The sequence below is a fragment of the Lagenorhynchus albirostris genome, chromosome 14 (assembly GCF_949774975.1).
Source record: "Lagenorhynchus albirostris chromosome 14, mLagAlb1.1, whole genome shotgun sequence".
NCBI classification, from domain to species: domain Eukaryota; kingdom Metazoa; phylum Chordata; class Mammalia; order Artiodactyla; family Delphinidae; genus Lagenorhynchus; species Lagenorhynchus albirostris.
In genome coordinates this window covers 12,409,203-12,425,339 of record NC_083108.1, presented here as the reverse complement: position 1 = coordinate 12,425,339, position 16,137 = coordinate 12,409,203, and the positions used below count along the sequence as shown (strand labels likewise).

The following is a 16,137-nucleotide window of genomic DNA, read 5'->3' as shown; positions in this document are numbered from 1 at the left end:
GAAATGAGAGGCCAGAGCTGGAAAAAAGACTGTACTTCTGCAAAGAGGGAGACCAGAAGGAAACAGATATCCCATTCCCAGAAAAAGGAAAGCTGCGGTTTTTTCTCCTTTACTCCACAGAGCCTCACTTTACAGATTCCTCCACACTTAAGTGGCATCTTGACCATAACCAAACATTCTCCAGACAGGTCTGCATTATTCCTTGACTAAGGCTATATATTCCCTAGGAATGTTCTGGATACTCTTTCAATCAAAAGAGTGAAACCGTTCCTCCATTCAGATTGCATGCTTATTAAGGGTCCACCCAAAATGTAAAGACAAGTATTCCTTGGAGGTGTGGGACTTAACTATTTGTCTGTGAGTATTGGTGAGCTAGCGGAGGGAGCACTGGTCTGAGTCAGGAGTCCTAGGTGCGAATCTAGAGACCTTCCGATAACCTTCAAAATGTAGGCACTGTGGGCTTTTCACTTCCCAAGACGTCTTCCACTTAGAGCCAATGGATGGTCCTTTTCGTGGTTTTGCCTGGCTGGCTTCTAGCAGTAGGGTGGCACCGGGAAGAGAAAAGAACAAGATGCAGGGAATGGAGATTGTACCAAGGGTCTGAAAGGCCTGTGTTTCCCTTCTTTATTCTCCAATCTGCCAAACAAAAAGCTTTTTATTGCCAGTTTTTGCCACCTACTGGTTGATGTTTAACAGTATCATTCAGAAGGTTCTCTTCATCCATCACCAATATAAATCTTCCCAAAGTTTATGAAATTCAAAAAGGACATTATTCTAACCTGAACATAAATACTAATATTTAATATAGGTATATATCAAATCTTCCCAACTATTAAAATTTTTATTTAAAACAAGGATAGAAATACAGTGTTTACTGAGAGGGAACTGACAACTAATAGGTAAGATGAAAGAGTTAAAAATATAAAACATGACCCCAAACCATTTAGGCAAACTGACGTGAAAATAAATCCATCAACAAAATGAACTGAGTAGGGAGAGTAAAAACAAGCAGATAGCCTGCATAAAAGAAAAAGAAACTGCTTAAAAAATAACATCCCACAGGCCTAGATAAGCAATCCAAAACACTAATTTCCAATTTCAAGTATCTTCTACATTATTGTTTCCAACTTTATTGAGATATAATTGACATAAGTATCTTATATACTACAAACTCTTATGTTAAATAGGGCCATATGCTTTAAGACAGTTTACACATGTTGTTGGCAAACATTATAAAATAATGTTATTATTATAATACTAATTCCCTATTAGCATTAGTTACTAGTAATACTAACAGTAGTACTGTTCCTGACTCATTTCTGCTCCAGAGCCCCTCTTCTGTAAGTGTGATCGCATCCAAGTAATCCACTGTGTGCTCTCAAACCATCCTTGTCCTCATCAGGAAACTCTTTTACCAAATCTAAACCAACAAGCCTTGGTTTAACTGAAAAACCCACCTGGCTAATTTTTGGTGGGTCCTAAGCCTCAAAAAAATGTTTGGAATCATTAAGCAACAACTTTTTCTTTCTTTTTTTTTTTTTTTTTGCGATACACGGGCCTCTCACTGTTGTGGCCTCTCCCATTGCAGAGCACAGGCTCTGGACGCACAGGCTCAGCCGCCATGGCTCACGGGCCCAGCCGCTCCGCGGCATGTGGGGATCTTCCCGGACCGGGAAACGAACCCGTGTCCCCTGTATCGGCAGGTGGACTCTCAACCACTGCACCACCAGGGAAGCCCCGAGCAACAACTTTTGAAACCAAGCAACGAAGTGCAGGGAAGTCATTCTGTTGCGCAAGTTTAACAGCCAGCAAATAACGTTTACGTGTGGTTTACAAAGGAAAGCACAATAAACTCACTCGTGGCAATTTTTTCCTTTCAAATTAATGACTTGGCATTTAAAGTGAATCAACTGAGATTAGGAACTTGTCTTATACGTTTCAAATGTTTACTGCTCTTGTTGGATCGACATGAAACACCACAGTATTGAGGGGAAACAGGCAAAGAATATACATTCTTATGTTCCATAACTAATGTTTATTCTCTTATACTCTTTAGCACAGAGCACAGTATCTCCCAGACATTAACTGTTGATGAACACATTTAGAAAAATCAAGGTTAATATGTTTGTTATCTAGAGCTGCAGTAACTAAATACCACAAACTGGGTGGCTTAAAGCAGAAATTTATTCTCCCACAGTTCTGGAAGCTCAAAGTCCAAAATCAAGGTGTCAGTAGGGCCATGCTCCTCTGAAGGCTCTGGGGAGAAATCTTTCCTTACCTCTTTCTAGCTTTCGTTGGGGGCTGGCAATCTTTGGCTTGCAGCTGCTTCTCTCCAATCTGTACCACCGTCCTCCTGTGGCATTCTCCCTGTGTGTCTCTGTTTTCTCCTATTTTTATGAGGTCACCAGTCACATTGGATTAGGACCCTAATAACCTCATCTTAACTTGGTTATATCTATGAAGACCCCATTCCCAAATAAGGTCACATCCACAGGCACTGGGGATTAGGACATCAACATCTTTTGAGGACACACAATACAACCCTTAACAATATGTTTATCTTCTATCTTAATATGTTTTTTTCCAAAGTAATGAGATGTTTATTCCTAGGCGCAAGGGCTCAGCAACGCCTGAATTTCAAAGGGAACCATGATCTTTCTAAATCTTGCCATTTCATATTTCAGCTCAAAGCTCTTCAGAGGCCGAAATCTCAACTCCTGCGCATGGGATGATGTGACCCAAGCCTACCCCCTGGACACCCACCCAATCCTTCCACTTTCCCTTCTTGTAGCCACATCACCTCTATGTGCTTCCTGGAATACGCCAAGATCTCGCATGTCTTTTGCCTTTGCACATCTGCTCATCTCCCTGAAAGGAACCCGACTTTCCTGTGGCAAATTCATACTCATTCCTCAAGGTTTACCTCAACAACTTTCTCCCCTGTGAGATCATCCCCGACTATCCTGGGCAGTCCTAGGATTCCACTTATGCCATTAGAAGAGGTTTCGTACGCAGGCTAGGAGCTTCGAAGACAGAAAACTGGTGTGGATCCTGGCTTCATCGCTTTGCAGCCGCGACCCTAACCTAGTTACTTACACCCGCTCTGTGCCTGTGCCCTCATTTATAACATGGGGATATAAAGGTACCACTGGTAGGGTTAGTGGATGATTTAAATGAGTAAAATGCAAAGCACTCACAACAGTGACTAGCACGGGTTACGTTTTCAAATGTTATGATACCTTAATCATAGCTATTGTTGGATCACCATGTAATTTCTGACGTGTGTCTTTCTCCCTAGATTATAAACTATTTGAGGGCAGGGACCATATTTGCCTTTGTGCATTCCCAGCCTAGAATAGTGCCTGGCATTCAAATAATTGTGGCATAAAATTCAGAGGCCTGAAGAAAGGAATGGGGAGTGGTTCCCCTTCCTCTCGTAAGGCTTGTAAGAGCCTTCAGAGGGATGAAGGGGGGAGGGAAATAAGAAATGTAATTGCCACGAGGGAGGGACAGATTGTTTATGCAAAGTCATATCCCTGGCGCCTGGATACCGAGCTCGTCACAGGCACTCAATAAATACATGTTGAAGGAGGAAAAATGGGGTGTATAAAATCAGGAGTGGAACAGAGGTCAGGAAATGTTTCTCTTTTTAAACGTCCAAACATAAAAAATTATAGAAGTGATATCTATGCCATTTACATATATAAGTTGCTCAAATTTAAAGACAGGTTAAGTTTGCCAATCAAGACATCCAAAGCATCTCTTCTCAATGTGACCAAAATTTTTCTATTTAAGGATGGAGAAATAAATATTAAGGCGTGTCTTTCCCGTATCTCTCTTCTATGCCCTTCAAGAGTCTAGGAGATATTTCATTGTTGGAATATGAAGGTTTAAAGTACGGGAAATCAATTTATTTGTGTATGAAACATAATTACTTAAGAAATTTTATTAAATTCCACATTTCTTACTCTTTGACTCATATATCCCACAATGGAGTCAAACAAACACTGAACACATTTGAAACGAAGGCCCAGAATACGAAATACTTACCGTGAAAATATTACTTCCTAAAAAAGTGATATAAATCAAGCCTTGTCAAGTGTTTAAGATGCAAGGTTAGGATAACATTATGAAAGAGGTTTGTGTTTTGTTTAAACATCTCTTTAAAAAAATGGACATTTCTAAAAAAGAAGTTTTTGAATCTGTAAAGCGTGTTCCCCATTTATTTCTTGTTGTGATTCAGAAATACAAGATATGAAAATCAGGTTACAATTCTGCCACAAAAGCTTCTAAAGTAGCAAACACAGGTTCTAATATATATCAAAATAGCCATAGGCACTCTTAACAGTTTAAAAATGTCTTTAGAGTTGTCATATCAAGCAAGTGTAAAATATAATAGCTATTACCTCCTCTTCAAAATACCAAATCTGCCATCACTGGTCTGAACTAAACAAGATTTAGTCCAGAATATGGAAGGTTATGGTTAGTAGGTATTTTTTCAAAGCTGAGTCACTAAGAAGATAAGGAAATGAGAAAGATTCAAAACATTTTATGTCAAAAAGTGTGAATCTTTTAAGTGTCCTCAAGTGAGTTAAGACACGTTTAAAGTGGAATATGATGTAATAAAATTAAATCTGTTGATGATACAATTCAGTAAGAAAAAAAATTATTATGGTATTGACTTCTAGAAAGACAAAGACATACAATTCTTTGCATCTAAGCAACTGTGATCAAAATGCTCTTGTCATCTAAATATTAGAAATGGTCTCTCAAATGTTTACTTCTAAGAATCAACAATATATGGCTTAACAGATCCAAACAGAGATGTAATCAAACATATATGTGTTCGTATAAAGGGACCATCACTAACAGCATTTTTAGTTTCTTCTCCTTTCAGGAGTGAAAATTAAATTTTAAAACATAAAGAACAACTCTCTTGACTTTGTTTTTGTAAAAATAAATGAGAATTGTTTTTACACCTTTTTCAATGATAGAGGGTCCTTGAACATATTCTGGAATTTCTAAGGCTGAGTAACGTTAAGCATTTTAAAATAAATATACTCACAAATACATTATAATAAAACAGCACACCCCAGCCTAGCAGAGGCAGACACTTGGAACTGAAACTCACATAATAACCTATGTCTCACACAGAGAGAACCCACATTTCAACAGAATTATGATTGAACTTCTTCTGCCACAAGTAAGACATACCCACTTCTGGGTACAATAGAAAGTGTGGAATCAATGCAATCCTTAAAAAAAAGCCAGTAGTTTCCCTAACAATCTGACTCAGGCTTTCTCTTCTTCCCCTGAGCAAAAAAGCAAGTCGGTATAAAAAAAGGTTGTACAAGAATTGAGCCAAAAAGGATAAAAAATAGAATTTGCCTTGTAATATGTTCATGGTTTGGATGAAGCCAGATCGTTATGTGATGCTGCTTAAGTGTCTACAATCCCTCATCCAAAGCCCTCAGGCCAGATGTGTTTCAGAATTCATCATTTTTTTTTTTTGCATTTAAAAAGGTAGTATGGGGCATATACTGGATATTACAAAACATCTCCACAGAGTCTGGGGCAATCCCTGTAAGTCAAACTCATTGGTATTTCTTCGGACAAAATTAATGAACAGCCCATGGAGTGGCATAAATAAAAACTATAATAATCTCAAGTCAGTTCAAGTCAGGTTTTGCTATCAAATGAATTACGGCACCAAATTTAGGGAGAAAAAAAGGAACACCTCAGTTTTCAAAGCTTTTTGGTTACAAGAATGTAGACCTTTGCCGTCTCTGGCAAAGCAGCCCATTCCCTGATACTATAACCTCCACAGATCTGCTCTCATGCCTGAGCTTCATTTGGGTTGGGGATATCTCCCCACCGTGGAACAGGGCATTGCAAATTTGTTAATGCAGTAGGTGACCTGGAGTCACAGTGTTCTCTCTGAGGATACCTTGAGAAATGTATATTGAAATAACTATTGCAAAATAGTTAATTTTATTAAATGAGGCATCACCTGGGACTAGATTTTAATATAGACCTTCAGTAGAAGGTGCCAACGTTCGAGAAACATTTATGAGAAAAGAATAAAATTGAGAAGCACCCAGCTATTAATTTGTATCCATGAATTAGGAGAACACAGCCTTTACTCCCTTTCAGAGGCTGCCCGATATGACTCAACGTTGCAGATGATGGCTCTCTAAGGCTGAAAGATTCATGAAACCATTATGGGTTCAAACCACTCCCATAAACTGCAATGAAGTCATCCCAAGCACCTTATATATTAAATAATAATTTCTTCTGTCTTTGTCAGTGTTTGAAAATGTGCCATTCTCATGTCTTTTAAAAAGACACCATGGATTAAAGCCATTAGACATCTTACTTTGTAAAAATTAAGTCATTTTAAAGTCAAGAGTTCAAAAACTCAAAAGCAAAAAAGATTTGCAATAATTTTTAGGTCTTTAATCTTTTGTAGAATTGTATTGTTTTGTACTGTTACCGAAACAACCTTTTGTGTTGTTTTTTTTTAAACAATAAAAAAAAGTTTCTTCTTCAAAAGCAGTGGTCTTTTCTCCCCAAAAGGAACTGGAAGGTGGTAATGTATAAGCTTACTGTGTATGCAGAGGGGAGGGGACACAGCGTTACAATGGAGGTGACTGCCCTCAAGTCGGAGGAACACATACAATGACAGAGCGAAGCAGGGAGCGGTGGCTAAAACTCAACAGAGGCACTTGCTGTGGAAATCCAACCAATGGACAACGGAGCCTGGCATCTCAAAACAAAACTCAGGGGACCAACGGGATTCCCAGGTCTCTACGGTGAGAGTGATGGCTGGGCTTTCTTAACATGTGGTACAGAGAGGATGTTCTCAGGGTCAGTGGGAGAGTCATAGAAAGAACAGGGTGATCATTTTATTTCAAAAACGAGTATCTTCAACATCGGCCTTGTCATCCTACATGTTTTTTCTTAATGAATAAAACTGAAACATGCTATCATCAGCCTTTCTTAAAAGCTACATATATGCTACGAGGAGACAAAGGTCACGCTTTCTAATTTTTTCATTTGCTTTAATAAATTCATTAATTAATTTAAAAAGTCAAGTCAAAAAAACTGGTCTTCTCTTTTTTTTTACAAAAATATTATAGCAGTGTAAGCAAAATTGGAAAGGAAGACATGGGAAGAATAAGACACTACAATGGCATGGGTGAGCTTCAGGTCATCATGGCTATTGAAGAAATTGTAAACTTTTAAGCTTCTAAGATTTGACTTCTCTTCAGAAAACATTTTAGGAGCCTGCCTTTCCCAGTGAATGAAAAATGAACAGTGCCCTAAGCATTTGAGTCTAAAGAAGACAAGAAAGCATTACTTTTTCCGACTGGAAAATATTTATCTCCTTTGTTCCACTGCATTGCCCTCTCCCATCCCCCTTGTAGTTTTATGGGATCAAAGAGAGAGAAGCCACGAGAGTCCACCAGCAACAGAGTAAGTGAGGGACGTTACTATGCACTCAGACACAGCGGCAATGTATAAAATGCATCTGGAATAAAATACACCAAGTTAAAAAGAAAAAAAAGAAAAGAAAAAGGCCCCAGGAACCCATAAACTGCCTCTCATGAAAGGTTAAAAAAAGTGCTTGGAAAGTACATTTCTGGACTTGATCTCTACCAGGGAAAAAAAAAGAATAAATAGAAAAAAATTTTCAGTGATCACTCTGGAATCCTGTCATTTACCCTGCTCACACGCTATGAATTCCCTTACCATCACTTCTCCGCCTCGGAGAATCAAGTGGTCTCCTGCTCCCAATTTGCATAGTATTAATAATATTCTCTGGAGTTGAACGTCTATCCCCCCGCTTGCAGCCAGGTTTCTGAAGAGCACTGGTCCAATCTCACAGATTCGAAAGCAAGACACGAATGTCTGCAGGCCAAAAACTGCGTCCCGTTTAGCAGCAAGCTGGTCAAATGATTTAGAAAGTCTTTTTCCAAGGGATAAGAATTAGGCAGTTTTGTCTGCAATTTCAGATTTCGCTCTCTGCATCATGCAGCGACGAACTATACTGTCGAAGCTTCCAAGGTAAAACAAAGCAATCGTACGGAAGAGGCCCATGGTGACTACCTGCAAGACAAAGAGACCTTTGAGCTCATGCAACAGGACGACACGATCATCCATGTCAAGGGATTTTAGGCTATGTCTCTGATAAATAGTTTCTAAGACGCATCTTCCAATCTGCTCCAAGGATGAGTGCGTATGATGAAAACTTTGTAAGTGCCAACAGAACACGGCGAACAGAAGTTGTCTGCTCTGAGCCACTGGGCAGCACAGGGCCTGCCAGGCAGGTAACGACAAAACATGTGTCCAGTTAATATATGCAAATTATACAAAGAACAAAACAGGGATTCTTAGTAGTCTTGGGGTTCTCTGAGCTAGGGTAGATCCAGTGCAGCACCTCAAGTATCCAAGCTACAACCAAGGCTTTCCGGTTTAAGGTTTATGTTCTGATCGTAAAAGGCAGACCCTACACTAAGTGCTGAGAGCACTGTGGTGAGAAAGCCCAGGGCCGGCCTCCACCGCGCACTCCGTACCAGGGCAGACAACCAACTGAAAAAGGGCAATTACTATTTCAGGGTTAAGACAGCAATTAACCATATCCATTAATTTTCCCTCTTTCCACTAAAGAACTCTCACTACAACACCTGTAAGTGGAAATTTTAAAAAGAAATAGTTTCAGATACACAAAGCCTCAAAAAATTTGCCTCCCCAGCACCCTTTTTTTAGGAAGCTACCAGAAGAGGTAAACAGCCAAAGAGAGCGGTGTCAACAAAGAAAGGCAATGTCCTGTGACGCAGAAGGAGGGGACCCAATACCCAAGAGAGGCAGACGGGTCCCCCAGGATGACCGTGAAGGGGAGGCCGGGGTCAGCTAAGCACCTGACTGGGGGCAGCCACTCCTGACAGGCAGGTCAGAAGGCACCAGGAGGCATTCCTTCCAGTGGTGAAACTGACAGAGTATCTGATATTTCTGAGAGGAGATGAAGACAGTCATTAGGAATAATACACAGAAATAATACATAAAAAAGGCCAACAATAGTTTCAGGGAAAACAAAAGGTTGTATAAGAAAGGAAAATTAGTTATGTGCATTACATAGCTCAGCTGTGAAGAGCATTTAAATAGCCCTAAGGATGGTTATCTCAATACAGATCTAACCAAAATCACGATATCACTAAAAAGGGAGGGTGGGGATGGAGGAGAGGCGGGTGTGAGCAGGTGGGACAGGGTGGAAAAAGGAGAGCTCCATCCTCATCCTTCAGAGCAGAGCTAGTACCTGATCCCGAACTGAGAAATCAAGTGGAAGGGGCCACGTAAGTATCTGCCTAGAGATAAGGAGGTGAAGGTCAGAAGGTCCAGCTAAGAGGACAGCCTGACTGCTCCTGAGAAAGGTGAAACGCGGGATATGGGGTGAGGGTTTGCTGTTTCTCATAATGAGTCTTAAAAACAATTTGATTCTCTGAAGTGTGCGCAAGGATAATTTTGAAAAATGTAAAAACCAAAGGGAAGCTGGAAAAGGAAAACTCTGGAGACAGTAAAAAGATCAAGGGTTGCCAGGGGTTCAGAAGGGGGGTGGGGGATGAACAGGTGGACACAGGGGAACGTCAGGGCAGTGAATAGCCTGTATGACACTGCAATGGTGGATACATGTCATTCTACATTTGTCAAAGCCCACAGGATGGATGGATAACGCCATGAATAAACCCTAGTGCAAACTATGGACTTGAGTTGGTAATAATGTATCAATACTGGCTCATCAATTGTAACAGTGCGGCCACAGTAAGGCAAGATGTTAATAATAGGGAGGGGGGAGGGGAAGAGAGGGTCTGCAGCAACTCACTAATTCCCGCTCACATTTTCTATAACCCTAAAACTGCTCTAAAAAATAAAGTCAGGGCTTCCCTGGTGGCACAGTGGTTGGGAGTCCGCCTGCCGATGCAGGGGACACGCGTTCGTGCCCCGGTCCGGGAAGATCCCACATGCCGCGGAGCGGCTGGGCCCGTGAGCCACGGCCGCTGAGCCTGTGCGTCCGGAGCCTGTGCTCCGCAACGGGAGAGGCCACAGCAGTGAGAGGCCCGCGTACCGCAAAATAAATAAATAAATGAAGTCAAATTTTGTTTTTTTAACTTCAGGGAATGAAAAAAAAAAAACACACAAAAAAGCAATTACACTACAGCATAATCAGAGGCTAAAATAGGGGTGAGTCCAAGGCATTTCACCCAGTCATGGAGATTTCTGGAAAAAGCAACGTTCAAGGTGAGGCCTTGAAGGAAGGTTGGAAGTTGGTCAAAGGAAAGTGGGGATGGAGGGACAATGACAAAGTGGCAGAAAGAAGAGGAGGGGCAAGAGGAGAAGGAAGAGGGGGTGACAGGGCCGGAGGTCAGAGGGCCGCGCCACAGGGGCTGGGAGTCTGTGTCCTGTGCATCTGTGCCAGCCGGTGATGCCAGGTGAGAATGCAGACCCTGGGCTGCTGGGTCTCCAAGAAAAGTCCAAAATCTCGACTTTGAACGTAAATCTAATTTTGAAACTATTCTATTTCCACACGCAGGCTCATACCAGATGGACCAAACAGAACGTTTCACAGGCGCGTGGCTCCCCGGTTCACAACCTCTGGCGCACAGAGCCTCAGGCACGGAGTGTCCTGGTCTGAGCTGCACGAGCAGTGACAGGGCCAGGAAAGTGGGCCGACCCAGGACGAGAGGGCGGGCGGACAGAGCTGCCCCGATGTGAGGGGCAGGAGAAGCTGGGTGGGCGATGACACGCCCGTTTCTGGTTGGTCTCGGAAGTGAACGTGAACACTGATCACGGGGGCAGGGAATACAGAACTGCTGACTGAAGGCAGGGGGCAGGATGCTGGGGAAAATACTATAAAGTCTTCCTGTGGACGTGTTGAACTTCAGACGTAAAGTCACAGCCCAGGGAAAACATCTAAAAGAAATGTAGTGGCTCGTCCTTTTTTTCTTTTCCTGGCCGCACGGCACGCGAGATCTTAGTTCCCCGACCGGGGATCGAACCCGCACCCCCTGCAGCGGAAGAGCAGAGTCTTAACCACTAGACAGCCAGGGAAGTCCCTAGCATCTACTCTTAAGAGAGAATCACAGTGAGAAGAGAAGAGGGAGGAAAATCAACACCTAAGTCCCAGGGACTTTCCGTCTGGACGTGGTCGACTGCACATTGACTGCACATCGACTACACATTTAGCGTAGCGCTTTGTCATAAACTGCCCACTAGTGGGGGCAGCCCCTGCTCAGTGGCCTTCCCACCCCTCCCTGCCCTCCTCCTACCCTCCGTCATCCTCGGCTTGGTCCTTCTAGAGCAATTCCTCTGTTATAACTCTCATTACGCTGCACTGTACTAGCCTCACCATTCTTATCAGTCTCTCCCTCTAGACTGCAAGCCCCCTGAGGTCAGAGAGGTTGCCTTACCTCTGATGCTCCAGTAGCAAACACGGCACCCGGCTCATCAAGGAGCAGTTAACTTTTGTGTGTGTTCTGGATGAACTATAATTTCCGTGAGGGCAGGGATTGCGTTGAATCCCTGACTTATCTCCCTAAGCTTCTGTGGCCTGACCCACAGGAAATTGTTCCAGTCTAATATTCCAGGACTTTCAGGCAAGTCCACCCCATCCCCCTAGTGACAGAGATTTCCGTTTTTCAAACACAGAAGATGAGTGATTCTCAGAGGAGAACCCAGATTAACACCCCAATAGCAGAGACAGTGTTTTCTCTCTATATCCACAGTACCCAGCATGAAAGTCTTCTTCCCAGACTAAATTCCTCAAGTTACAGCTTTAACCTACTTCCTTTTTACTTCTCCCAGGTAAAGGAAGAAAAAAGTTGATACTTCAATAAAAATTCTTCACATCCTCATGTAAAGTTGCTATGTCTTCCTTTAGCCTTTTCTCATTGAGGTTCACTGAGAGGCGCCTGTTGTCTGTCTGTGTGTCCATCGGTCCGGAGGCCTAGGCACAGCTCAGCTCACCTGCTGGAGCCCTTCAGTGATGGAAGTTACCGGAGCCATTCCACAGGTCAGGGACGAGAGCATGTACCCATCTGAGCCGATGGAACTGTTGAAATTTCCTTGCTAAAACAGAAGGAAAAGAAAAGACAGAGGCAATAGTAGCGACATGGGAAGGAATCAACTCAGTCACATTGGAAACAATGACATGTGTCTGTTCACTTCAGGTAGGAGGAGAGGGTAACAAAGCACATGTCGCAGCTCAGAGCCGAACGTGGCCTCAGCAGATGGGCTGGGATGGCTGAACAGCCACTTCTCAAAATGGGGGTCCATGGACCCTGAGCGTCCTGAGACCCTTCCACGAGGACAACACGATTGTCATGATGATACTAAGACGTTAAATGCCTTTTTCACCCAGTGACACTTGCGCTGACAGGCAAAACTGCTGTCTCATTAGCACAGACCACACTGGTGGTGCCTCTCCACTGCCACACACACTTGCAGTGATAAATAAATACACAAAGAAAACAGAAATTGTTTAAGTCTCCAAAAAATTTTTAAATGTCAGTTTTGCTTAAAAATGCCCTTGATAAAGCAGTAAAATTAATCGTTTTGTTAAATCTCAACCCTTGAGGACATGTCCTAATATTCTGTGACAAATCCACATGGAAGGGGACAGATGCCTGGAAGAAGAGCCCTCCTCCACCCGCAGTCAGGAAAGGTCCTGCTTTCTCTGCAGAACACTACTTTTACATGCAAGAACCATGGACTGACACTCTGTGGTTATTCAAACACGGGTATCCAGAAGATACTTGGCAGAAAATGAATGAAAGGACTGTCGCTTCAAGGAAAACTGGCAGCTTTTGTGATCAATGTTCAGATCTGAGATTTCAAGGAAAAATTAAGAATTGGGAAAATGTACATCTGCCATTTTGAGACTGTCAGCTTCCCAATACAGAAAGACTTTTATAATAAGATCAGCAGTGATAGTAATGAATGTCACTTTTTTGATAACTCAAGGAATCCATATTTTCCAAATGACTAATGCATAATGTTACAAAACCATGAATGGGTACAAAACATTCGAAGTGCAAGGCAGACCAATGTAACATGTAACAGAGAACAAGAAGTTCATTGATAGAGTTTCAATTTCACATTGCAACTAACCTTTAAGAAACTACTATTCATCCAGTTTAGGTTTTATGTCCCTCCCAAAAAATAAATAAGAATGTGCACAATTATCTGAGAAGCCTATAACATATTCCTTCCTCTTCCAACTATATGTCTCCGTAAGGCCAGATCTACTTTATATCCTTCATTCAAAATAACATGTCACAGCAGACCGAATGCAGAAGCTATGAGGATCCAGCTGTCCTCTATGAACACAGACATTAAAGAACCAGTGAAATGTAAAACAACACCACCCTTCTCACTAAATTTTGTTTTGAAAAATAATTTTTGTTATAAAAAATGCTCATTAAAATGAATACATATTTTTAAAATGACGCAGTTTCAATTTGTGATACGGCAAATATATAACCCATGGAAACAAAAGTTCTCCGGGGTTGTCGACAACTTTAGAGTCAAGAGATGAAAAAGCGTGAGAACCGCCAGATTAAATGAATCCTGCCAAAATACGAAGAGCTGCTTCGGATCATTAAAAACATGGAGTGTGTTTGCTTTGACTTGAGATAAGCAGGAAAAACAAAGTCCGCCCAATCCGCTAGTGCCCTCTTTCTATGCCTTTGAACACAATCAGGGCAAAGTTCTCCCCACTTCTGCAGATATTTTAATAGCCTTCGATGCTTCCTGTACTCTGCTCGGCTCAGCCTGAACATGCAACGGCACGGACGTTCCTTCCAGGCCAAGGCCCAGCCTCCTGACGTTTCTCGTTCCAATCGTCCCCAAATTTCCTAAATTCAACGGGTCCTAAGGTTTACAGACATCCCCTGTACGTGTATACTTTTCTGCATGTGGGTTAACGGGAATGTTGCCAAAAAGCTTGCGGCACATACGCTGTCCTACAGAATAGCACCTGGTTTCTAAAAATACTATTTCTGACTCAGAATAAACTCGGTAGCCTGGAAGTGCATTAGCTGAGTTGACAGGATGATGGCCCAGTGGGCTTGTGGTACTTTCTTATTAGTAAACATTTGGGAAAAGGATACTGGGAAGCAGGAAGGTGAAAGAAAAATCCTTCATCAACACATCTGGCAGTAAGACACCTAAAATAATCTAAAACTGAAAATACTGCAGGAAAGAAGAGGACAACATGCCGCACACAGTATATAGTACATACCGTTTACACATCACAGGTTAAGTCCCATTTTCCTTTCAAAGAACCGAAGTTCTCAGACTGATCAATCTGTTCCTAAGATTAAGATATATTACTAGTTTCCAGAACCTACCAATCAACATGGAATCAACAAGGGAAGAAAAGTACAATCTAATATTAGATATGATGAATTTAACTCACCACAAAACCCCAATAATTTATATTTTGAAATAAGCCCTGAGAAAAATATCTTTTTGGAAATACAGTACTGTTAACTATTAATAAAAGGAAACAAGGTTTTTACTTACTATGGCATCTTTAACAATTTGTTTGGCCACTTGTTCTGGTTTGCAAACAGATGTGGTCTCTGAAATAAGACGAGTCTCCAAAGGCTAAAGGTGAAAAAAATAGACATACCATTACTGCCCACCGAGGTAAAAAATAATTTTATAGCCCTCCTCCCCAAATTTATACATAATTCCAGTTTTCTGCCTTTGAACTGATTCCTGTTTTTAGAATTATCTCTATGTAGATTTCAAATCAGTTTACTGATTACTGGTTACTGTACAAAATTCAGCCCAGTAGCTGAAGCAAGACAAGGAGACCCCAGCTACTCTCTGTGGGATGTGTCTCAGTTCCAATGAGGACCATCAGAGCTTAAGTTTAAAAAATGAAAAAAAATACCTTGCCCTGTCTTTATTTTCATTTTTAAAAAATCTTCTTTGGAGCGACATGCAACACATGTGCTCAAAAATTCTTTAGAAGGGAGTTTCAGTTAGAAGTTTCAAAACTTAAGCCTTAAATGGCATGAAACAATAAATTTTATTTACCATGTAGGCTTGAAAAAATAAAATAAAATAAAAAACAGAACATATTTTCTTAAAATAGAATAGCATAGTGCTCATAAAAGTCAAGTGTTTCTTGATGAACCTAAATTAACAGAAAAGCCCCTTTTTTTTAACATCTTTATTGGAGTATAATTGCTTTACAATGGTGTGTTAGTTTCTGCTTTATAACAAAGTGAGTCAGCTATACATATACATATATGCCCATATCTCTTCTCTCTTGCGCCTCCCTCCCTCCCACCCTCCCTATCCCACCCCTCTAGGTGGTCACAAAGCACCGAGCTGATCTCCCTGTGCTATGCGGCTGCTTCCCACTAGCTGTCTATTTTACGTTTGGTAGTGTATATATGTCCATGCCACTCTCTCACTTTGTCACAGAAAAGCCCTTTTGAAGGTGCCACCATTGATTCTTCCAGACCCCCAGGCTAACATAACCATGTGTGGCCAGATACTCAGGAGATTTAAAGGCACTATGGCGCCCCCTACGGGACCCGCAGATCAAGGTAGAATTTTATTTACCCAAAGAAGTCAGCCTGACATTTTAGTGGAGGAAAAACAAAAAACCCCAATTTAACAACAAAATCAAATCTTCACAGGGAAATCACCGTCCTTTGTCAGCTTTGGCTTCTGCCTAAAAGACCATTTACCAAATGTTGCAAATCTGCTTAGCAGATTCCCCTTATTCATTTGGCTTAAATTTACTTCTTTGAAATAGTAGTAATTTTTAAGAGGCAGCGCCAAAGAGAAATGAATAGGAGAAAAAGCTTCTAAATCATAAACATCTTGTTGCAAATATACAGCCCATGGAGCATAAGTGCCAATTTTTATGCTGTGCAGATTCACACTTACTAAGCATCACTATAAAAGAGAGGAAAACACATCAATACCAAGTTCAAGGGGATAAGTTCTGATTGATTCCTTTCTCCCCCACTTTGTTTGCTCAGAGAGTGCCTACCACGTGTCAAGGCAGGTTCATCTGAACTAAGTGCAGAGCTGGCATTCAGCTCAGGATGACTGACA

General features: G+C 41.6%; 1 protein-coding gene across 4 annotated transcripts in view; it reads right to left on the bottom strand.

Moving 5' to 3' along the window:
* The window catches only part of KDSR (3-ketodihydrosphingosine reductase), a 43,709-nt gene that overhangs the window by 451 nt on the left and 27,121 nt on the right, over positions 1-16,137 (bottom strand). For 2 of the 4 annotated variants that reach the window (XM_060170377.1, XM_060170379.1), the window contains 3 exons: positions 14,581-14,664; positions 12,022-12,123; positions 3,932-8,109 (listed from right to left, as the gene is read on the bottom strand). In XM_060170377.1, coding sequence (XP_060026360.1) covers positions 7,990-8,109; positions 12,022-12,123; positions 14,581-14,664 — 306 coding nt within the window. In that variant the 3' untranslated portion in view covers positions 3,932-7,989. Of the gene's footprint in view, positions 1-3,931; positions 8,110-12,021; positions 12,124-12,547; positions 12,880-14,296; positions 14,369-14,580; positions 14,665-16,137 lie in introns of those variants that run through there. The other 2 variants (XM_060170380.1, XM_060170378.1) reach the window with 2 other exon arrangements.